A 22,692-nucleotide genomic window follows, 5' to 3' on the forward strand; every position below is an offset into this window, starting at 1 on the left:
CCCCGCCCCGGGCTGGGCTGGGAAGCGGCGGATCCGGTTTGTTCGGGCGGGTCGGCTGCAGAAGGGTTTGAGCGGAGCCCGCAGGGCTGCAAGCTGGCGGCGTCATGGTGGGGACGGAGAAGGAGCAGGTACCGCAGCGCGGGTCAGGGAGGGAGCTGGGCGGGGTCTGCAGAAGCGGTGGGGTCCGGGGTCCCGGGATGGGGAGGTGAGGTTCCGGGATGGGGGAACTAGGCCCCAGGGGTCCCGGGATGGGGTTCTGGGGTTCTGGGGTCCCGGCATGGGGAGCAGGGTGCTGAGGTCCTGGAGGTGTCCCCGGGGCTCACGGGGCTGTCTGACCCGGGTCCCCGTCCCGCCCTCGTTCCGGTCCCCAGAGCTGGATCCCTAAGATCTTCAGGAAGAAGGTGTGCACGACGTTCTTAGCGGCCTTGGACGATGCCGGGTGAGCACTTCCACCCGGCAGCCTGGGCCGCGCAGGGTGGCCGGCCCCGCCCCCAAAGAGGCCCCGCCCCAAAGATGGCCCCGCCTCCTCCCAGCAGAAGGCTCAGCCCATTTGAGCCAGACGTTGCCCACCGCACAGTCCTCCGCCCCGCCCCCCAGGCCTGGACCGTACACGCCGGGTCCTGCAAACTGCGGGGGCCCCTCCCTGCCCACCGCCGGTCTTGCCCTACGGTTCATAGGTCCCGCCCACCACAAAGGCCCCGCCCTCAGACATGACAGCTCACCACAGAGAGGTCCCAGCCACCAACCCAACAAAGACAGGCCATGCCCACCAAGGAAGTCCTGACCCCATTCCAAGCAGGCCCCACCCCTGCCCTTGGCCTGGACGACCCAACCTAGGGTGCATCCTCCCCTAGTTTTGCACGTGTGTGTGAATGCTTCAGGGCAACACCTTGTGTCTCTCCTGGTGTCTCTTCCATGTCTCTCTGTCTCTATCACTGTCATCTCTGTCTACTTTAGCTCTCAGTGCCATCCATCATCCATCCATCCATCCATCATCCATCCATCCATCTCTCTGTCTCTGTCACTGTCATCTCTGTCTACTTTAGCTCTCAGTGCCATCCATCATCCATCCATCCATCATCCATCCATCGATCCATCCATCCATCCATCCATCCATCGATCCATCGATCCATCCATCCATCCATCCTGATTCAAGGCACCCAGAGCCAGTGTATGCCCTAGCATAACCCCCAGGCCTGTTGGCAGTTCAGAGTTCTGGGACTTTGGGCAAGTAATTTCCCCTCTCTGGGTGTGCCCCTCACCTGGGCACAGCAGCTCCTCCCTCCTGGGGTTGCTGTGCAAACTAAACAAGGTCACTCAGGTGTTTCTAGAGCTCAACCAACCCAGCACCTGATAAACACCCGGAAATATCTACAAATCCCATGTGAAGGTGACAGTTACCACAGCTTGCTGTGGTAACTGAGCAAAGGTTTCAGCTGCCCTACAGGGCTGCAGCCGAGGTCTCCCCAGGGGTATCTGGCTTTATAGCCATTCTCAAGATGGCCTTGGGGCCTGAGGGACTTCTGCCTTCCTAACAGAGTGTGCTTTTTTGTCATGCGTCTCACTGAGATGCTGTGTGTAACTGTGTGTAAATAAACACACAAACTGGTTTGCTGATGGGTGCTGTCCCTAGTACTTAGGAACCTTGGGTGGGGGTGGGGTGGGGGGAGATTGTTGTAAGTGGGAGGAGATGGAAGCAAGTGGGATGCTGGTGACACTGGAAGGCTTTAGTCGTGTGGTGCTTGGAAAGTCACTCTGGTAGCCGGAACAGCATGTATGAAGTACCCCCAATGACAGCATGGTGTGGCTCGAAAACAGAATGGAGTTCAGTGTGTAAAGTGTGCTGTCATAAGAGAGGAGGCTGATGCCAGACCTCACAGGCGCTGGGAGGTCACCCTGATTAGGAAGGATGTCATCCTCCAGTGCTGGGGAGGGACAGAAGGGGCCGGGTGGGCAGTACATGCATGGGCCGTAGGAAGATGAATAGGAGTTCAGGAAGCCCAGGAGTGGAACGGGTGGAGCTTGGGGACCAATGTTCTGGGGACTGGGGCCTAAGGGCCATCATCACCAAGATGGGGAGCCCAGAAAAACAAGCAGGCTTGGGAAGGGGTGCTGAGCACAGCCTGGGCTTCTGTGGAATGATGAGCCTGGAGGGCAGGGCAGGTGGTGGGACCCCAGTTGGGATTCAGCAGAGGATGGGGCTCACAGTGGGGTCTGAGAGGTCCCAGCTGTGGATGGAAAGTGAGACCAAGGAAGTAGGTGAGATGTCACAGACACAGAAGTCAGGGAGAGTGCAAAGGCCGACTGCACGGCCAGTTTCCTCCAAACCCTCCCTTCCCTCCTTCTTCCCTTCTCTCCTCTCTCTTCCCCCTTCCCCTCCTCTCCTCCCTTCCCCCCTTCCCCTCCTCTCCTCCTTCCCCCCTTCCCCTCCTCTCCTCCTTCCCCCTTCCCCTTCTCTCTTCCTTCCCTCCCTCCTCCCTCCTCCCTCCCTCCCTCCCTCCCTTCTTTCCTTTCTTCCTCTCTCCTCCCCGCTCTCTCTTTTCTCTCCCTTCCCTCTTCCTCCTTCCTTTCTTGCATGGAAAAGTTTGCCCGGTGGTAGAGCATGTCCTTAGCATGCCCTGGGGTTCCCTCTCCAGAACTCAAACTGAAACTAAGCGCCAAACTCTGCCAGGTGTGGTGGAACACACTTGTCATGCCAGCACTCAGGAGGCTGAGGGAACAGGATTGTTCCAATTTCCTGGACTACAGCACTCAAAAAAACAAAATCCCCAAAACAACAAAACGCCCTCACGTTTCTGAATGCCTCTGAAGGCTGGCAGCAGCTGGCCACCTCTTTTTTTTTTTTTTTTTTTTTTTTTAGGGAGCTCTTTCTTAACTTTCTTTCTGGTCCCTGTGGGCCTTCGATTGGAGAACCGTGGAGGGCACCGAGGCTGGGACATTCTTGGGTACCCTGGGGACAACAAAGGGAAGCCAGGGCCAGGGCCAGGGCAGTGGTGGGGGACAGACTGGGGCGAGGGTTTCCAGCAGGAGAGTGTGCCGTAGTCTTGGCCACCTTCTGACAGGAAGATGACACCTGAATAGCGGCCATTGTGCTTCAGCAAAGCAAAGGTGGCAAGAGGCAGGCGGGCATGGGACGTGCCAGCAGCTTGTCACCAGAACCTCCTTCTGAAGTGGAGAGGTCCCTGTCTGTGCCCAGTGTGCACTGAGCCCCTGAGATGTGGCCATGTGACCTGGGAACTGGGTTTTCCTTTGGTTTCATTTTGTGTGTGCAGGTGCACATGTGTGCAACACACATGTGTGGAGACCAGAGGACAGCCCTGGGTATCACTGTTCAGGCACTCTCCACCTTGTTTTTTTTTTTTAAATATTTTATTTTATGTGTGTGTTTAGCCTGCATATATGTGTATGCACCACATGGGTGCAGTGCCCTTAGATTCCAGAAGAGGGTGTGGAATCCCCTGAAACTAGAGTTACAGGCAGTTGTGAGCCACCATATGGGGGCTGGGAACCAAACCCCAGGTCCTCTGCAAGTGCAGCCCGTACTCTTAACCACTCAGCCATCTCGCCTTGATTTTTGAGACCATGGTCTCTCCACTGGCCTGGGGCTTGCCACTTGGCTAGGCTGGCTAGCCAGCCAGTCCTAAGGATCCTCCTGTCTCTGCCTTCTCAGTTCTGGGATTATAAGTATGTACCATCATGTCTGGCTTTTTTACATGGGTTCTTGGGGTAGAACTCAGGTCCTCAGACTTGCAAGGCAAGCACTTTACCCACTGATTTAATTTTAACTCATTAGGGTATAAGGCATTGTAGGTGACAGACCTCTGGGGGTGAGGCTCTACAAGGCAGACTCTAGAATGTTCTGTGTAGAAGTTTTGCCTGGAAGAGTAGAGGGAAGGGAGGAGGTCCAAGAATGGGGTTGAGATGGGTAAGAGGATAAAGTGGGGAAAGTGAGGCATATCAGGGCCCTGTCATTAAAGAAGACTGTATCCTTTACTGCAGTTCTGGGAAGACAGTAGACCTTAGGAGCTGGTCTGGGTGTGTGTCCTGTGTATGAACCAGTAATTTCACCCCTTTATATCATCATTTCTGTCAAACTGGTCATTATGCCAGGTGTTAATGGCTCACACTTGTCATCCCAGCACTCAGGAGATAGAAGGATCAGGAGTTCAAGGCCAGCCTGTGCTACAAAGGGAGTTTGAAACCAACCTGGGGTACATGAGACTCTGTCTCAAAAAACAAAAGAGGGCTTTTTGCCAAGTAGGCACAGAGTCCTGGGTTCCATGCCCAGTACCAAAGTAAGCCTGGGTGGTGCATGCTTGTAATTTCAGCCCAGAGGAAGCTGAGGCAAGAAGCTCTGGAGTTCAAGGCAAGAAAAATTAATAAATAAATAAAAAAGAAAAGGTACTGGAGACCCACCTTGGCTGGATAGCTAGTTCAAGGCCAGCCTGAGACCTGGTCTCAAAAAAACAAAAGCTAGGGCTGGAGAGCTGGCTCAGTTGTTAAGAGCACTGGCTGCTCTTGCAGAGGACCCATGTTTGGTTCCCAGCACCCACATGGCAGCTAACAACCATCTGTAACTCTAATCCCAGAGGATCGACCGTGCCTTCTGGCCTCTGTGAACATTGCATGCACATGGTGCACTTACATGCAGGCAATTTTTTACTTATAGTAAAAAGTAAAAAATAGCAAATATAGTAAATAGTAAAAAATTTTTTCATGCCGGGCATGGTGGTGCACGCCTTTAATCCCAGCACTTGGGAGGCAAAGGCAGGTGGATCTCTGAGTTCAAGGCCAGCCTGGTCTACATAGTGAGTTCAGGTCAGCTGGGGCTACAGGGATACTCTGTCTCAAAGAGACCCCCCCCAATTCATTCATTTATTAATTTTAAGTTTTTATTATTTTGTCTTTTTGAGACAGGATCTCCTTGCAGCCCCAGCTGGCCTTGAATTCAGTTTGCCTGCCTCTGCCTCCCGAGTGATGGGATTAAAGGGGTATGCCACCACTTCTGGCATAAAATTAAAAAACAAAACAAAACAAAACCCAAACAAGGCCATTTTTTAGACATAGCAGCACCTCTGGGAGGAATGTTCTCTGGGCAGCCGCCTCCGCAGGGCCTCCCGGGCTGGTGTCCAGGGCTCCAAGGCCGCGGAACAGCATGTTGGTGGACGAGAGGCTTTGAGTCTCTTGTAAGTCAGGATTATGTCAATGGCACTGATCAGGAATAAATTCGTACTGGTGTTGATCAGTGTATCCACAAGTTTTTGGACATTGCAAGACAGACTGTTTTTTCTTGTAAAAAAAGGTCGCAGTTGTCTGTCCAGAAATCAGAGCAGGTTATCAAAGAGGATGTCTCAGAACTAAGGAGTGAATTGCAGCAGAGAGATGCTCTGGTTCAGAAGCACTTGACAAAGCTGAGGCATTGGCAGCAGGCGCTGTTGGACATCAATGTGCAACACAAAAAAAACCAACCTAAATCCCCTGGGGCTCCCTGGCCTGCCTGGAGCAGGCATCTGCCAATATCCCTGTACCGCTGAAGCGGCCTTAAGAGCAGTCTGGCAAATGAGACAGCCCTCTCTTGCCCGATGCACATGGCATTTTGGAAGAACTCTCCTGGAAAATGAGTCGATGTCAGTTTTATGTTCCTAATGGTTTATGACTTCTTTTTGAGATAGGACTTTATTATGAGGCCCAGGTTGACCTTGAACTTATGATTCCCTGCCTCAACGTTCCTGCCGATTTCTTGAGTATCTTATAAAATGCCTATAGCTTAACAAGCTAAGGAAGCTTTTTGTCCTTGCAAAGTTCAGGCTGTTAGAGTATCTGGGACACAGTTTCTTCTCTGGGTTTTTAAAAAATATTTTTATTTTATGTGAATTCGTGTCTTTTTTTTTTTTGCAATTGTTAGATTAGTTTGGTATCGCCTGAAGGAACAAATTGTGATAGTTTGAGAAGTCAGGGGTTGTGGAGTTTGGTTGTCAAGACTTAATAACCATCCATAGTAGGATAGACAAATTTGTTACCTTTCGAGACTGAACTACCCCAGTAAGAGGAAGGTGATAGCGTTGGTCAGCATATTTTGCAAGTGGCTTACTAAAGGGTTGAAACACACTAGATATTAGCACAGTAGGTGGTGTTGCAGGCCTACCTTGATGCTGGCTTTTATTTGGGGTGTGATTTATGGGATATTTGTTTACTATTATGAGGGTACATGTATAGGGGGCATAGCATGCCTAATGCTGTCAGGCTGTGCAGAGGTAGGTCAATGTAAGGAACAGGGTCACAGTTGGCACTAAGGCATGATGGGTTAAAACTTACTTGTTTCTATGAGTTTGATTTGCTTGTGTATCACATTTAAAATTTTCCCTATGGATTGTGATCTGTATGTGTCCCTGTGTAACTTGCTCTATGGTATGCCTGTGAAAATTATGCATTGTTCTCCTTGAACATGCAAGGTCTTATTTATTTTTGTATATGATAATTCTAGTTCGTTTTCTCTATGTGCTTGGTTGTAATGCTGTTTGCCATGTGAACCAATGAGTACCAGCCCAAGGCCAACAAATTCCCTTAATTAGAACCAATAGGTTAAAGACAGCTTCAAAAAGTTGTTCGGGCTGGGCGGGCGTAGTGGCACACTTGTAATTCTAGCAGTTGGGGGGTGGAGACCGGAGGATCAGAGTTCAAGGTCATCCTCAGCTAAATAGCAAGTTTGAGGCTAGACTAGGCTACAGAGGTGCTGTCTCAAATACCAAACAAAAACAAAACACCTGTTTTATGAAGCTCTTACTGGCAGCTTTAGATTTTGTGGCTAAAAACCTAAATAAACTGAGCAAGGCGTGGTGGCACATGCCTTTAATCCCAGCACTAATCCCAGCACTCGGGGAGGCAGAGGCAGGCAGAGCTCTGTGAGTTCAAGGCCAGCCTGGTCTACATAGTGAGTTCCAGGCCAGATGGGGCTACAGGGAGACCCTGTCTCAAAAAGGCCAAAAAAAAAAAACCTAAATAAACTGATATGTTTTGGTCAGTATTTCAATAATAAAAGTGACAAAAATACTAAAAACTTGTCTTATTAAAAACAACAACAACAACAACAAAAAAAACAAGGGGCTAGAGAGATGACTCAGTGGTTAAGAACACTGGTTGTTCTTGTGGAAGACCCGGGTTCGGATCCCAGCACCCACACGGCAGCTAACAACTGTCCATAACTCCAGTTCCAGGGGATTCGACAGCCTCTTCTGACCTCTGCGGGCATTGCACAACATGGGTACACTTACCTACATGCCGGCAATACACGCAAACACGTAAAATAAAAAATAATAAATAACGGGCTGGAGAGATGGCTCAGCGGTTAAGAATACTGACTATTCTTGCAGAAGACCCGGATTCGAATCCCAGCCCCCACATGGCAGCTAACAACTGTCCATAACTCCAGTTCCAGGGGATTCGACAGCCTCTTCTGACCTCTGCGGGCATTGCACAACATGGGTACACTTACCTACATGCCGGCAATACACGCAAACACGTAAAATAAAAAATAATAAATAAAAAAAATTTAAAAAAAAAATAAATAAATAAAATTTTTAAAAAACCAAAACAAAAGAAAACAACCCTTTTTCTTGGTTTAGCTCACTCAGATTCCTCAACTACTGGTGAGCTCTACAACCTGAAATCTTTCTGGAACTGGGGGGTCAGGGAGGCTTGATTATATTTTCAACTGAACCCCTCATTCCCTGAGTCCCTGCCCCTCCCTCTTAAAAACCGAGGTGCCAGTCATGTGACCATCAAGGGAGCCTTGCGCACTTATAATTTTTAACATTTATTTTTAGTGTGTGTCTGTGGGTATGTGGGTATGTGTATGTGTGAGTACAGAGCCCTCAGAAGCCAGAAGAGGGTTTCAATCCTCTGGAGCTGGAGTTACAGGCGGTTGTAAACACACATGTGGGTATTGGGAACTGAACTCCGGTCCTCTGCAAGAGCAGTAAGTGCTTTAAAACACTGAACTATCTCGCCAGCCCTTATTTGTTTTATTTTTAATTGTGTATATTTCTATCTCTGTGTGTGTGTATGTGTGTGTGTGTGTGTGTATACACCATGTGCATGCAGGTGCCCTTTGAAGCCAAAAGAGGGTGTTGGTTCCCCTGGAGCTGGAGTTACAGGTGGTTGTGAGCCACCTGATGTGGGTGCTGGGAACTCAAACCAGGTCCTCTGCAAGCGCAGCCAGTGCTCTTGACCACGTTCCAGTTCAGCGTACATTTATTTAGGGAGACAAACGCTGTGCCTATGGAGTCCAGAAACGGAAACCCTCTTCTTTCCTCACAAAGGCCCAATGCAGTGGACATCAGGTAGAGCTGTTTTACCTTCTAGTTGGTACGGGGCTCAGGCCCCAGCACCTGGCTTTCTCTAGGAGAGGAAGGGGAGCGGAAGGGCAGAGGCTGGGACACAGGCAGGCGCCTGGCAAGCCCCTCCTTGCCGGCTGTGGGGGACCCTGAAAAAGGAATGACTTTATCACTGTGTTATTCAAGGATATTTAAAGCTCTGTGTGAAGTTCACGCAGCCATCTTCAGCTGGGGCTGGTTGCCATCCTCGCTTCAGGAAACACTACATGATTTTCTTGGCTCCCCCCTTTCCGAGGTGCTATAAATTGTCTTTGTATTGGAGGAGGAAATGTAGGCTCAGAGGGGTGAAGACATTTGCCCCAAATCACACATCTGCCTCAGCCTCTGATACATAAACTCTCTGAATCACTTTTCTCTAAGAGCAATTTTTTCTGTTGTTTTGAATTTTCCTTTTCCTGTGGATGTTATCTGTTTGGACTCAGGACACTATATTTGAACAGCAAGGACACTACTGATGGCCACCTGAGTTTCCCCATCTGACCCTGTGGGCCAATCTCTCAGTCTTCAGCTAACTTGGGGTAAAGATAGTTGTAGGGCCTGTCCCTCAGTTTCTCCCTCCAACAGTCAAAGCCAGTGCTGGGTTCAGTGTGGACTCTGGGTCCATGCAAACAGGATATGGACATTTGTATAGGATGTGGTTGGTGGGGATGTCCAAGCTCACTCTCTACCCTTGCACCCCCAGAGGGACCTTGTGCCAGTGTGGACGACCGCGAAATGCCCACCCGTCCGTGGCTGTGGAGGATGCCTTCGGGGCAGCTGTGGTGACCGAGTGGAACAGTGATGAGCATACCACAGAGAAGCCCACCGATGCCTATGGCGACCTGGACTTCATGGGCTCTGGCCGCAAGCCCAGCAACGTGAGGCCTGCCTGTCTGGGTGCCCAGGCTGGGTTGGGCAGGGCAATGGCCCAACGTGTCTCCCCACTGGCCCGCACAGTCTCTGTCTCTGGGTCTCAGTCTCTGCCCCCCCTCCAATTTCTGGGTCTCTGTCTCTTTGTGGGTCTCTGTCTGAGTCTCCGTCTCTGGGTCTTTGTTTCCCTTTATTTCTGAGTTTTTTCTCTCTCTCTCTCTCTCTCTCTCTCTCTCTCTCTCTCTCTCTTTAAAATCTCTGTCTCTGTCTCTCTGTCTCTGTCTCTCTCTCTCTCTCTCTCTGTCTCTGTCTGTCTATCTGTCTGTCTCTCTTTCTATCCTTATCTGTCTGGGTCTGACCCCCTGAGAATCTCTCTCTCTCTCTCTCTCTATCTCTCTCTGTCTCTCTCCCCCTGAGTGTCTTTCTCTCTCTGTCTCTCTGTCTCTGTCTGTCTATCTGTCTGTCTCTCTTTCTATCCTTATCTGTCTGGGTCTGACCCCCTGAGAATTCTCTCTCTCTCTCTCTCTCATCTGTCTGGGTCTGTCCCCCTGAGAGTCTCTCTGTGTGTCTCTCTCTGTCCTCATCTGTCTGTCCCCCTCTGTCTCTGTCTCTCTGTTCCCCACATGTCCCCTCCTCCTGTGTCCACAGTTCCTCCGGCTCTCTGACCGCACAGATCCGGCCACCGTGTACAGTCTCATCACCCGCTCTTGGGGCTTTCGTGCCCCAAACCTCGTGGTGTCGGTGCTTGGGGGGTCGGGGGGCCCGGTGCTCCAGACCTGGCTGCAGGACCTTCTGCGTCGTGGGCTGGTGCGTGCTGCCCAGAGCACAGGTGACCTCAGAGGGCAGGGCCTGTGTCTCCTGGGCCGCAACCCTGCTGCCCCCCAGCTGGTGGGCACTACAATCATTCCCACGTCTTTGTCTCACTGCCCCTCCCATCCCTCCCCTCTCTGTCCTGCACAGGTGCCTGGATCGTCACAGGGGGCCTGCACACAGGCATTGGCCGGCATGTGGGTGTGGCGGTGCGAGACCACCAGATGGCCAACACTGGGGGCAACAAGGTCGTGGCCATGGGTGTGGCTCCCTGGGGTGTGGTCCGGAACAGAAACATGCTGATCAACCCCAAGGTGGGAATGGGGCTCAGAGAAGGGACTGGGCCTTGAGTGCTGGTCTGAGGGAGGAAGGCTGGGGAGGACTCCTGGGTCTGAGGGAGGAAGGTTGGGGTCTGAACTCCTGGGTCTGAGGGAGGAAGGCTGGGGAGGACTCCTGGGTCTGAGGGAGGAAGGCTGGGGAGGACTCTTGGGCATGAGGGAGGAAGGCTAGGGTCTGAACTCCTGGGTCTGAGGGAGGAAGGCTGGGGAGGACTCCTGGGTCTGAGGGAGGAAGGCTGGGGTCTGAACCCCTGGGTCTGAGGGAGGAGGCTGGGATCTGGACTCCTGGGTCTGAGGGAAGATGTCAGGGTTTGGTCCTCTGCATCTGAGGGAGGAGCATCTTGTCCTTCCTGAAGGACTCTTTTATCTGGCCTTGTCCCAGGGCTCGTTCCCTGCAAGGTACCGGTGGCGAGGTGACCCTGAAGATGGAATGGAGTTCCCCTTAGACTACAACTACTCTGCGTTCTTCTTGGTGGATGACGGCACGCATGGCCGCCTGGGTGGTGAGAACCGATTCCGCCTGCGGTTTGAGTCCTATGTGGCTCAGCAGAAGACTGGAGTGGGAGGTGAGCAAGACTTGTGCCCATGGGCCAGCACACAGGACCCCAGTGACCTGCTGCCATCAAAATGTGGGAACTTCCCTGTAGTCCAGAGTCTTGTCCATTTTTTGAAGCATCTTGCGAGGTGTGGTAATGTAGGCCTGTAATCCCAGTACTTGGGAGGAGCAGGAGGATCAGGAGTTTAAGGTCATCCTTAGCTGCAAAGGGGTTTGAGGCTAGCCTGGGCTACATCAACCCATATGTCAAAAAAACAGAAGGGAGAGACTTGAGAGATGGCTCAGTAGTTAAGAGCCCTTGCTGCTCTTGCAAAGGGTAAGATTCAGTTCCCAGCACCCACGTCAGGCAGCTCACAACTGCCTGTAACTCCTGCTCCAGGGGACCTGACATCCTCTTCTGTCCTCTGTGGGCACTGCACTCACGTGCACATACCCACATGGAGACACATATTCACATAATAAAAAAAAATAAAAATAAGAGTTGGAGAGATGGCTCAATGGTTAGGAGCACTGGCTGCTTTTGCAAAAGACCTGGGTTCAATTCCCAGAACCCACATGGTAGCTAACAACCTTCTATAACTCCAGTTCTGGGGGATCTGACACCCTCCTCTGTCCTCCACTGGCATTGCACGACATGGGTGCACTTACATACATGCAGGCAATACACTCATACACATAAAGTAAAAATAATAAATAAATAAAAGAAAAAAGAAAATTGTAAAAACAGAAAGGAGGGAAGATTATCTCAAAAAATCCCCCTTGCATACAGAAAAACACACAAAGTAAACATGTTGGTGGGTTTTTAACTCTGAAATCACTCACGTAACCAGCAACTAGACTTCAAGAACAGCATGTTATAAGTCCCAGAACCTTCCAGTTCAGTTCCACCCTGTCTCTAACCCCTGACAACTACAGTCTGTTCATTGCTGTAGTCTTGTGTTTGTGTGGAGGTTGGCTACACGGAATACAGTTTGAAGCTCCCTGATTCAAAATGCCTAGGACTAGAAATATTTCCAACTTTAGAGGTTTTCCGATTTTGGAATCTCTGTATGGATTTTACCTGTTGAGCACCCACCCCTAAGCAGAAAAAAATCAGAAATAAAAATGTTCCCAACTCTGACAGCTGTTGAGCACAGGGGTAACAGATAGAGATGTTTTGTGTTTAAGCATTGTGGATGGGTTCCTCAACTGTAGTGAAGCCTGTGGCCTTGGAGACAGATTTTCTTCACAGAGTAGAAGGTTTTATGGCTCATTCAGTGTGTGTTCAACTTAACAGCTCAAGTCATAAAAAGGGTTGTAAAGACGTTATCTTTCTTGCCCAGTTCCGCCCTCCTCCCTCCTGGGTTATCATATTTGAAGACTTGGGAGTTTAGCCTTTCACAGATCCATGTGATGAAATTCTGTGCTTTCGTATTTCCACATATATGGTCTCTCTCCTTTCTGTTTCTCTTTCTTTTAGTTTTCTTCTTTCTTTTTAAAAACTTTTATTTTTATTTTGCTGAGTGTAGGTAATGTCTTGCAATGCCCACAGAGGTCAGAAGAGGGTGTCGGAGGCCCTAGAATTGGAGTTAGACAGGTTGTTAGCCGCCATGTGGGTGCTGGGATTCGAACCCAGGTCCTCTGCAAGAGCAGCCAATGCTCTTAACCACTGAGCCATTTCTCCAACCCCTTTCTTTCTTCCTTCCCTCTTTCCCTCCCTCCCTCATTTATTTATTTATTCATCCATTCATTCTTCACAGCAATCCTGCTGCCTCAGCCTTCCAAGGGTTAGAATTTCAGGTGTGAGTCACTATAACTGACTCTATACGGTATTTCTTTCTCCTTTGTGTGTGTGTGTATTATATATAATCTATTACATTTTTCTCATGAATATCCTTTAGGTACAAATTTCTCTCTTGCTTCCTCCTCCTCCCCCTCTTCTCCCTCCTCCCCCTCCTTCTCCTCCTCATCCTACATCTTTTCTCTGCCGCTGCTCCCAGTGCTCTGAGCACACTAGGCGCATGCCTGACACTGAGCTACACCCCTGGCTTTCTTGGTTCTTCTGTGTCCTTTACTAAAGGTGCAACATCTCATCTAAAAGTTTCTCAGCTGACACATGTTAGGGGTTTTGTAATGTTTGGTACTAGAAACAATGCTGAGCACATCTGTGTCCTAGTGTACAGATGTAAGCTCTGAGCACATCTGTGTCCTAGTGTACAGATGTAAGCTCTGAGCACATCTGTGTCCTAGTGTACAGATGTAAGCTCTGAGCACATCTGTGTCCTAGTGTATAGATGTAAGCTCTGTAGTTCTCACCTGACATTGGACTTTACAGGCAGGACTGGATAACTTTGTAGAACTTTGTAGCAGTTTTCACCCTCATTAGAAATAGGTGTGTCGGGTGGGCGAGATATTGCAGCAGGTAAAACGCTTACTGCTAAGCTGGACGACTTGAGTTCAGTTCCCAGGACCCACATGGTGGAACTTCCACAAGTTGTCCTCTGACCTCCACACATGCATTGTGGTACACATGCACTCACACATATGTGCACACACACAGGAAAAATACTTAATTAAAAAAAAGAAACACCACTTTTAGCCAGATGTGGTGGCTTATAACTGTGATCCCGGCACTTGGGAGGCTGAGGCAGGAAGATAATGAAGCCAAGGTCAGCCAGGCACAGAGTGAGTTCACGGCCAGCCTAGGTTACCGAGTGAGGTTCTGTCCCCCCAAACCCAAACCGACAACAGCAGAAAAAGAAAACACCCATTTTAATTCTAACATTTCTTTTTTGTGTGTTACCACCTTAGCTCAGAGTTCCAGGCTAGGTGGGGAGACTGGTCATGAAGTGTAGTTTATTATTTTAGTGGGAATATAATTAACATACGATAATCTTATATGATTTTATTATTGGACTTTGTTATTTTTATGGTGCTTGGATTATTTATCTATTTGTAGTTCCTTCATTTTCTACTTGAACTTTCACCTCTCAGGGTTGAATCAGCAGAGTCATTCAAGAGCCTGTGTCCTAAGTCCTCCTTTCTCTCTAGATGTTAGACAGTGCCAACCTTAATTCACATCTGGCCTCCAAGCCCATTGTGGTGGTGCACACCTGTCATCCCAGCACTCGAGAGGTAGAGGCAGGGAGGATCAGAAACTCTAGGTCATCCTTGGCTACATAATGAGTTTGAGGCCAGCCTGGGCGACATGAAACTCTGTCTCAAAGGAACAAACCAAGGGCTCAGTGGATAAGGTGTTTTTGCCTTACACGTGTAAGGACCTAAGTTTGGATTCCCAGAAGCCACATAAAGCTGGATGCAGCAGTGTACATCTGTAATCCCAGCATGCCCACGGTAAGGCAGGAAGTAGAGACAGACTGCCGGGAAGCTAGCGAGCCAGGTGTATGCAGTGGTGTATAACAAGAGACACTGCCTCAAAACAAGATCAAAGGTGAGGAACAACACCTGGGTTTGTCCTCTGACCACACACTGTGACATGTGCACACCTGCACTCTCACACACACTGACACACATGTTCATGCACACAGATGGACACCACACACACATTAATAATAAAACCCATAAAATCTGGTTCCCTTCCCAAAGATGACAAACAATAATAATTCCTATACTAGAAATGATGGTACAGAAGTAGACACTTGCTGCCAAGCTTGATGACCTGAGTTTGATCTCCAGGATCCACAAGGCAGCCAGAGAGAACCGACCCCCACAAATTGTCCTCTGATCTCCACATGCTCCTGAGCACAGGCCCCCAAATACTATCTTAAAAAATATAAAGATTTGGGCCTGGAGAGATGGCTCAGCATCCATATGGTGGTAACTCCAGTTCCAGGGGAAGCCAGCACTCTCTCCTGACCTCTGTAGGCATTGCATGACACGGATGCACTTACACACATGCAGGCAATACACCCATACACATAAAAATAAATATAATAAAATAGTTCCCTGTGTGTGTGTGTGTGTGTGTGTGTGTGTGTGTGTGTTTGTGCTGGGCGTGGTGGTGCATGCCTTTAATCTCAGCACTTGGGAGGCAGAGGCAGGTGGGTTTGACGCCAGCCTGGTCTACATAGGAAGTTCCAGGCCAGCTGGGACTTTAGGAAGACCCTGTCTCAAAAAGACAAAAAAAAATACAAAAACCTCTATTTATCTGTCTGTCTATCTATCTATCTATCTATCTATCTATCTATCTATCTATCTACCATCTATTTGTTTTCATTTTATGTGTATGAGGGTTTGGCTGCATGTATGTGTACCACAAGCATGCAATTAACAGCCAGAAGAAGGTATTTAATTGTAATTGGAGTTACAGATGGTTGTTAGCTGCCTTGTAGGTCCTGGGAACTGGAACCCAGGTTCTTTGCATGAACAACCAGTGCTCTTAACTGGCTCTAGCTCCTAAATAAATAAATACATTTTATTATTATTATTATTATTATTATTATTATTATTATTATATTATTACTTTTTTTTTTTTTTGGTCTTTTTGAGACAGGGTCTCCCTGTAGCCACAGGTGACCTGGATTCGCTATGGAGACCAGGCTGACCTCGAACTCACAGAGATCCGCCTGCCTCTACCTCCCGAGTCCTGGGATTAAAAGCATGTGCCACCACGCCCGGCCTAAATAAATAAATTACTGACTAAAAAAAGAATGACAATTCCTATGAGCCTAAGCCACAGGGTTGGGACAAGGTCAGTGTTTGCCCCAGGGATTCCTGGGAAATATAGTCCTGTCTGATCCCCAGCAAAGGCTGATGGGAGGTGACCAAGCCCCCCCCCCCTTCTTTCAGGGACTGGAATTGACATCCCTGTCCTCCTCCTCCTGATCGATGGTGACCAGAAGATGTTGAAGGTACCTGGGCTACGTGCTTGTGTCTGAAGTAGGAGAGCTGAGAGCCAGGAGGGATGTGGGGACTGGAGGGCTGGACCTTGACCGGCTCTCCTCTTGATTGGCAGCGGATAGAGGATGCCACCCAGGCTCAGCTTCCCTGCCTCTTGGTGGCTGGCTCTGGGGGTGCTGCGGACTGCCTGGTGGAGACCCTGGAAGACACATTGGCCCCTGGGAGTGGGGGACTCAGGCGAGGTGAAGCCAGAGATCGGATTAGACGTTACTTCCCCAAGGGAGACCCTGAGATCCTGCAGGCCCAGGTATGGTCTTGTGGGCCTGAGGTGGGAGGGGCCTGGAGCTGGCGACTGAGCTCTGGGTTCTGCAGGTGGAGCGGATCATGACGCGGAAGGAGCTGCTGACCGTCTATTCATCAGAAGATGGCTCCGAGGAGTTTGAGACCATCGTTCTGCGGGCCCTGGTGAACGGTAGGGCGGGTCTCTGCGGTCCACCCTCCTCAGCCTCAGGCACCTGGCTTGGCCCTCTCTCCCCCTCCTTCCTCTGAGGCCACCCCTTTTCTTTCCTAGATCTTTTCCCTGTTTCTTAGGGTTCTGCACGGTGCTGTCAGACAGCTTTCCCCAGAAACCTCCATTGTGTTTTGAACATTTCCCTCTTTCCCCATCTGTCCATCCACATGTCCATTAGCCTCCCCGTGCTTCATCGATGCATAATTCCGTCCGTCCTTTGTTCTGCCATCTGTTTGTCCATCTGCCTGTCCATCCATCCAGCCTTCTGTCCATGTACCCACCCATCCACCCAGCCTTCCGTCTATGTACCCACCAATGCACCTATCCATCCATTCTTCCACCTACCCCCACTTATCCATCTATCCACCCATCCACCATCCATCATCCATCCAACCACCATCTATGTCCATCCATCCATCTACTCACTCATCTACCCATCCATGTAGCCATCTATCATCCACCCACCCATCTGCCTATCCATTCACCTATCCACCCACCCACTTATCCATCCAACCACCCTGCCATCCCCCCATTCCCTTATATGTCATCCGTCTACCCATGCATCCACTTATCTATCCATCCATTCAGCCATCCATCCATCAGCCATCCAACCCATTCAACTATCCATCCATTCATCCTTCCGTCAATCCGTCCACCCATTTACTCATCCTTCCATTCATCTATCTATGCATCCTCTTATCCATCCATCCATCATCCACCCACCCACTCAGCTGTCCATCCATCCATTAGTCCATCTACCCACTTACCCACCCACCCATCCTCCAATCTATCCTCCCATGCATCCACCTGTCTTTTCATCCTTTCATCCATCTCCCCGTGCACCCACCTATCCATCCATTCATCTTTCTACCCACTTATCCATCCACCCACCCACTCATCTATCCATCTACCTACTTATCCATCCATCGATCTGTCCATCCACACATTTATTCATCCACCCACCCATCCATCCACCCAATTACCCATTCATCCATCATCCACCCACCCACTGACCTGTCCATCCATCCATCTTTCTATCCACCAGTCCCTTTAACTCTTCATTCACACATCCACTAACAATTCTATCCACTGATTCTTCTTTCCATCCATCCATTCGACAGCCTCTCCATCTCTTGGACCTTCGTTTTCTGCCTGCCATCAATATGCATTAAGCACTGTGGCTGAATGTGAATCAAAGCACTGTCATCCAGTGAGGAACTCCTGATATTTCACTAGACCTCACAGCTTAGAGAACTGAATGTTGAAACCCAGGCAGGAAGCATCACGACTGCCTGATAGAGGTTGGGGATGGGAATCATTTATTTATTCAACAAACTATATCCAAGGCTTTTACTCTCAAAGAACCCTTTTCATACTACTAGAGTTGTTTAGACCCTTTTTGTGGTTTTGTTTTGTAGTGCTGAGATGGACCCCAAAGCCTTCACATGGTAGATAAACTCTCTACCACTGAGCACACCCCACCCCTCACTGGGGGATTCTAGGCAGGGGCTCTACCACTGAGCCACACCCCAGCCCCTCACTGGGGATTCTAGGCAGGGGCTCTACTGCTGAGCCACACCTCAGCCCAAAAGGGGTTCTTAGTAGGATCCCCTTTCCCATATGCTAGAATGTAGGACAAAAGTCTCTGGCAAACCTGGTTCCCTTTTCAGAAGTTCACCTGATGGCCTCCTGGAAGAAAGTCCCAGCCATTATGTGAGATGTGTTGTCGGGTGTGGGCTGTATCCCAGCTGGCTGCAGAGGTGGAAGTGACCACTCCAGCAGGGCACTGGACCTGGAAGCTCAGTCCTGCAGACTATGGCATAGAGTGAATGGAGTTTCAGTGAGGAAGAAGGGGATAAGAGCTCTAATCCTTCCTCTGTCTCTGTCAGGATTAACTGTCCCATTTGGCAGATGAAGGAACTGAGGCTCAGAGGGAGGAAAGTGATTTGCACTAGTTACCCAGCTGCTGGCTTTCTGGGACTGAGGAGTCAGGTCTGTTTGACGCAGTCTCTGGCATGGGGTGTCTGGGGAGACACAAAAGGCTTCATGACTTGTAGCGTGATGGGGAGAGAGTGATGGAGTTGAGACCAGCAGGAGGTTCCGGCCCCACCCCTTGAGGACTCTGCCCTGAGAGGTAGGGGCACCAGGGCCAGTCTGTGTAGAGAGAGAACCAGGAGAGATGAGCCCCTGAAGGAAGACTGCAGACACTGGGGTGGGGGGCACACGACCTGTGCTGACGCCACAGGAACTGGATGGGAAGTGTTTGGGTTTGCCCTCTACTGCTCTGATATAGCACCCTGACCAAAAGCAACTTGAGGAGGGAACACTTTATTTAGCTTACATTTCCAAGCGATAATCCGTCACTGAGGGACCTCAGGGCAGGAAGGAGCTCGAGGCAGGAACTGAAGCAGAGACTATGGAGAATGCTGCTTACAGGCTTGCACCCCTGACGTGCTCAGTTACCTTTCTTATATAGCCCAGGCCCACCTGCCCAGCTATGGCACTGCCCACAGTGGGACGGCCATCCTGTATCGATTGCCAATGAAGAAAATGCTTCATAATTGCTTGTGAGTTTGGAGCCAGCCTGATCTACATGTCTACATGGAGAGTTCCAGGCCAGCCAGGGCTACAAAATGAGACACTGTCTCAAAAATAGAAAATGCCTCACAGACTTGGCCACAGGACAGCTGGATGGAGGAAATTCCTCAACCGAGGGTCCATCTTCCCTGGAGTCTCTATTTTGTGTCAAGAGACAAAACTAACCAGCACAGGAAGTTTGGCACAGAGGCTCTGGGACTGATGGGCTTGTGTGTGGGGGGTGATGAGGGGAAAGCTCCTGGGTGTCTGCCTCACCAAGTAGGGTGACCCGATGGAGGATGAGAGGGTGAGCATGAAGGTGGGGCAGGGGGCCCTCAGGGTAAGTGATGCCAAATTAAGGCACAGTGAACTCTTCCACAGGACAGTCATTCACCCACCAATCCATCCACCCACCAGTGCACCCACCATCACATATCTACCCACCCACCCACCAGTCCACCCATCCATCTATCCACCCACCACCCACCAATCTACCTACCCATTTTCCCATCCATCTACTCATCAATTAACCTGCCCATTCATCCACCCTCCAACCTATCCACCCACACATACAAACATACATACATACATCTACCAAACCACCTACCCATCCATCCATCTACCCACCAATCCATTCACCCACCCATTTACTCATCTTTCTACCCCCGTGCATCCATCCACTCACCATTACTTCCAGCCAACTATCCATCCACCAATTCCTTCATCCACAGATCCATCCTTTGAACCATTCATCAAACCATCCATCCTTCACCCACCAATCCACCTGCCCATTCATTCTCCACCCATCCACCCATCCCTTCATCCATCCAACTACGGATAAGTAAGACCTTACCAACCATTTGCTTTCTTCTTCTTGATGACTTTTGGGAAAGTATGGGCGATACATAGCATGGTAATAAGTTCCACTTTCGATAGACTTTTGTTTTTCAAGAGGAAATAGGAAGCTGTGTGGTCCTGGGCATGTCACTGTCCCTTTCTGGAGCTCTGTTCGTCCAGTTATCAACCTTAGAGGGCACATAGGACAAGCAGAGGATGGTCACAGTTTGGAATTTTTTTCTGTGATTACTGTTGACAACAATGCTGTCAAGAGAGACACTGTAACTCCAATTTGGTAGATAAGGAGACACCAAAATGGACATTTGCCTGATGTCCCCACCCTCTCCCTGACCTGACCTCTCCCTCTCATTTTTCCAGCCTGTGGTAGCTCTGAGGCCTCAGCTTACCTGGACGAGTTGCGTTTGGCTGTGGCTTGGAACCGTGTGGACATTGCCCAAAGTGAACTCTTCCGTGGGGACATACAATGGCGGGTGAGGGGTCAGGACCTGGGGACTGAAGGTTCTGCAGCAGGGGTGCACTGAGTTCTCAGACACTTGGTCCTGTCCCTTCATTGTTGTTATAGCCTTCCCTCCCTTCCTTCATTGTTCACCCATTTCTGGTTGTTCATTTGTCCCCGAGTTCTTCCTTGTCTCCCTTTCTACCCACCCATTTATCCACCCATCCATCTATTCCTCTGTCCATCCCATAACCATCCCCCATCCATCTGTCTATCCACCCACACATCCATCCATCCATCCATCCACCCACCCACCCATCCATCCACCCACCCATCCATCCATCCATCCATCCATTCATCCATCCATCCATCAATTCATCCATCCACCCACCCACCCATCCATCCACCCACCCACCCATCCATCCATCCATCCATCCACCCATCCACCCATCCATCCATCCATCCATCCACCCACCCACCCATCCATCCATCCACCCATTCATTCATACATCCATCCACACATCCACCCACCCACTCACCCATCCATCTATCCATCCACCCACCCATCCATTCATCCACCCATTCATCCATCATCCACCAATCCCTTCATCCATTTGCCAACCATCTAGCCATTCATCCACCTACCAATCACTTTGTTTACTCATCTCTCTACCCACCAGTTTACATACCCATCCATATACACATCCACCTACCAACCCACTCACCAACCCAACCCTCTCTCCCTCCCTTCATCCACCTCCCCATCCACACATCACCTGTGGCTCTGTACCTGTCTCTGTCCTCAGCCTCTGAGCTCACCTGGCCTCTCTTCTCTGCTCATCTCTGTCTCATCCCTCTCTCCCACACAGTCCTTCCACCTGGAGGCCTCCCTCATGGATGCTCTGCTGAATGACCGGCCTGAGTTTGTGCGTTTGCTCATCTCCCATGGCCTCAGCCTGGGCCACTTCCTGACCCCCATGCGGCTGGCTCAGCTGTACAGTGCAGTGCCTCCCAACTCACTCATCCGCAGTCTTCTGGATCAGGCATCCCATGGCGGGGGCACCAAACTACCACCTGTAAAAGATGGGCCTGTAGAGCTCCGACGGCCTAAAGTGGGGCAAGTTCTGAGAACACTGTTGGGGGAGACATGTGCACCGAGGTTCCCTGCCATGGCTGCTCAAGACCCGCACTTAGGGCAGGACTGCAGGGAGAGTGTAAGGACCATAGAGGCTGAGGGCGCATTGTGGGTGCAACATCTGGGAGAGGGTGGGGCTTGGGAAGAGTGTTGCCTATGGGGTCTGGACAGGGCTCCAGAGGGTGTGGTGAAGTCCAGGGGGTGGGGCCAGCTCTTGCCACACCTCTCTTTCCCTGCAGGCCTGTCTGCTCTCTGACTGGGCCACCATGCAACCAACAATGGATGCCAGCTTTGGGCAGGCACCTTGGAGTGACCTTCTCATTTGGGCTTTGCTGCTGAACCGAGCCCAGATGGCCATGTACTTCTGGGAGAAGGTGAGCGCTGGCCCCCACCTGGAATGCTGTTGTCCTTATCTGTACCCTCTGTGCTTAGTGACACCAAGACTCCCTGTGGGGTGTCAGACCTGTCACTCAACATGTACTCAGTCTCTTGTGTTTTGTTTTTCTTTGGTTTTTGTTGTTTGGTTTGAGGCAGATAACCCAGGCTAGCCTTGAACTTGATATTAGCCCAAGATGATCTTGAACATGTGCCACTATCCCTGGATCATGTGGTGCAGGGAACCAAACCCAGGACTTTGTGCATGCTAGACCAGCACTCCTCCAACTGAGACACAACCCAGTCCCTAGTTTTGTTTTGCTGAGTAAGGATTTCCCTATCCCAAGCCAAGCCTGAACTCCGATCTCCAGCTCTATCTCCCAGGTTCTGGGATAATGGCTGTGTACCACCATGAGCTCTGGTCTGTCTCTTGTACACCCACTGCTTTGTTCTCTATTTCCGTATCATGCACACACTTTTTACTTCATTTTCAGTGCTGGGGATGGACCCCAGGGCTTTGCACATGCTGGACAAGTGTTCTATCATGCTGCTACGTCTCCCTATGTAACCCAGGTTGGCCTGGACCCTGTGATCCTCTTGCCTCAGTCTCATGAATGCTGGGATGATGGGCATGTGACACCATGCCTGACTCTGAACTTTTAGAATATATTTATTTATTTACTTATTATTTTATGTGTATGAGTGTATTGCCTGCATGATGTAAGTGCACCCATGTCATGCAGTGCCCACGGAGAGCAGAAGAGGGTGTCAGATCCCCTGGAACTATAGTTACAGATGATTGTTAACTGCCATGTGGTACCAGGAATCCAACCTGGGTCCTCTGCAAGAGCAGCCCGTGCTCTTAACCACTGAGCCATCTCTGCAGGCCCACTGACTCTGAACTTTTGTAAGCACCCTGTTGAGTAGTGTTGACATTGTGTGAAACCATCATTATCCATTCCAGAATTTGTTCCCAGACTGAACTCAGTGCCCATGAAAATAGCCCCTCACTCCT

The 22,692-nt window shown here is 50.1% G+C and overlaps 1 protein-coding gene across 3 annotated transcripts in view; it reads left to right on the forward strand.

Moving 5' to 3' along the window:
• Trpm4 (transient receptor potential cation channel subfamily M member 4) overlaps positions 1–22,692 on the forward strand; it is a 40,984-nt gene continuing 18,292 nt past the window's right edge. For 2 of the 3 annotated variants that reach the window (XM_017801138.2, XM_008845033.3), the window contains exons 1-12: positions 1–128; positions 372–439; positions 9,076–9,250; positions 9,891–10,071; positions 10,203–10,366; positions 10,773–10,956; positions 15,735–15,796; positions 15,901–16,092; positions 16,158–16,257; positions 20,089–20,201; positions 21,037–21,381; positions 21,542–21,676. In XM_017801138.2, the coding sequence (XP_017656627.1) occupies positions 105–128; positions 372–439; positions 9,076–9,250; positions 9,891–10,071; positions 10,203–10,366; positions 10,773–10,956; positions 15,735–15,796; positions 15,901–16,092; positions 16,158–16,257; positions 20,089–20,201; positions 21,037–21,381; positions 21,542–21,676 (1,743 nt within the window). In that variant the 5' untranslated portion in view covers positions 1–104. The remainder of the gene's footprint in view (positions 129–371; positions 440–9,075; positions 9,251–9,890; positions 10,072–10,202; positions 10,367–10,772; positions 10,957–15,734; positions 15,797–15,900; positions 16,093–16,157; positions 16,258–20,088; positions 20,202–21,036; positions 21,382–21,541; positions 21,677–22,692) is intronic. The other variant, XM_029569383.1, reaches the window with a different exon arrangement.

This window comes from Nannospalax galili, unplaced genomic scaffold (assembly GCF_000622305.1).
Source record: "Nannospalax galili isolate Female #2095 unplaced genomic scaffold, S.galili_v1.0 scaffold960, whole genome shotgun sequence".
Classification (NCBI taxonomy): domain Eukaryota; kingdom Metazoa; phylum Chordata; class Mammalia; order Rodentia; family Spalacidae; genus Nannospalax; species Nannospalax galili.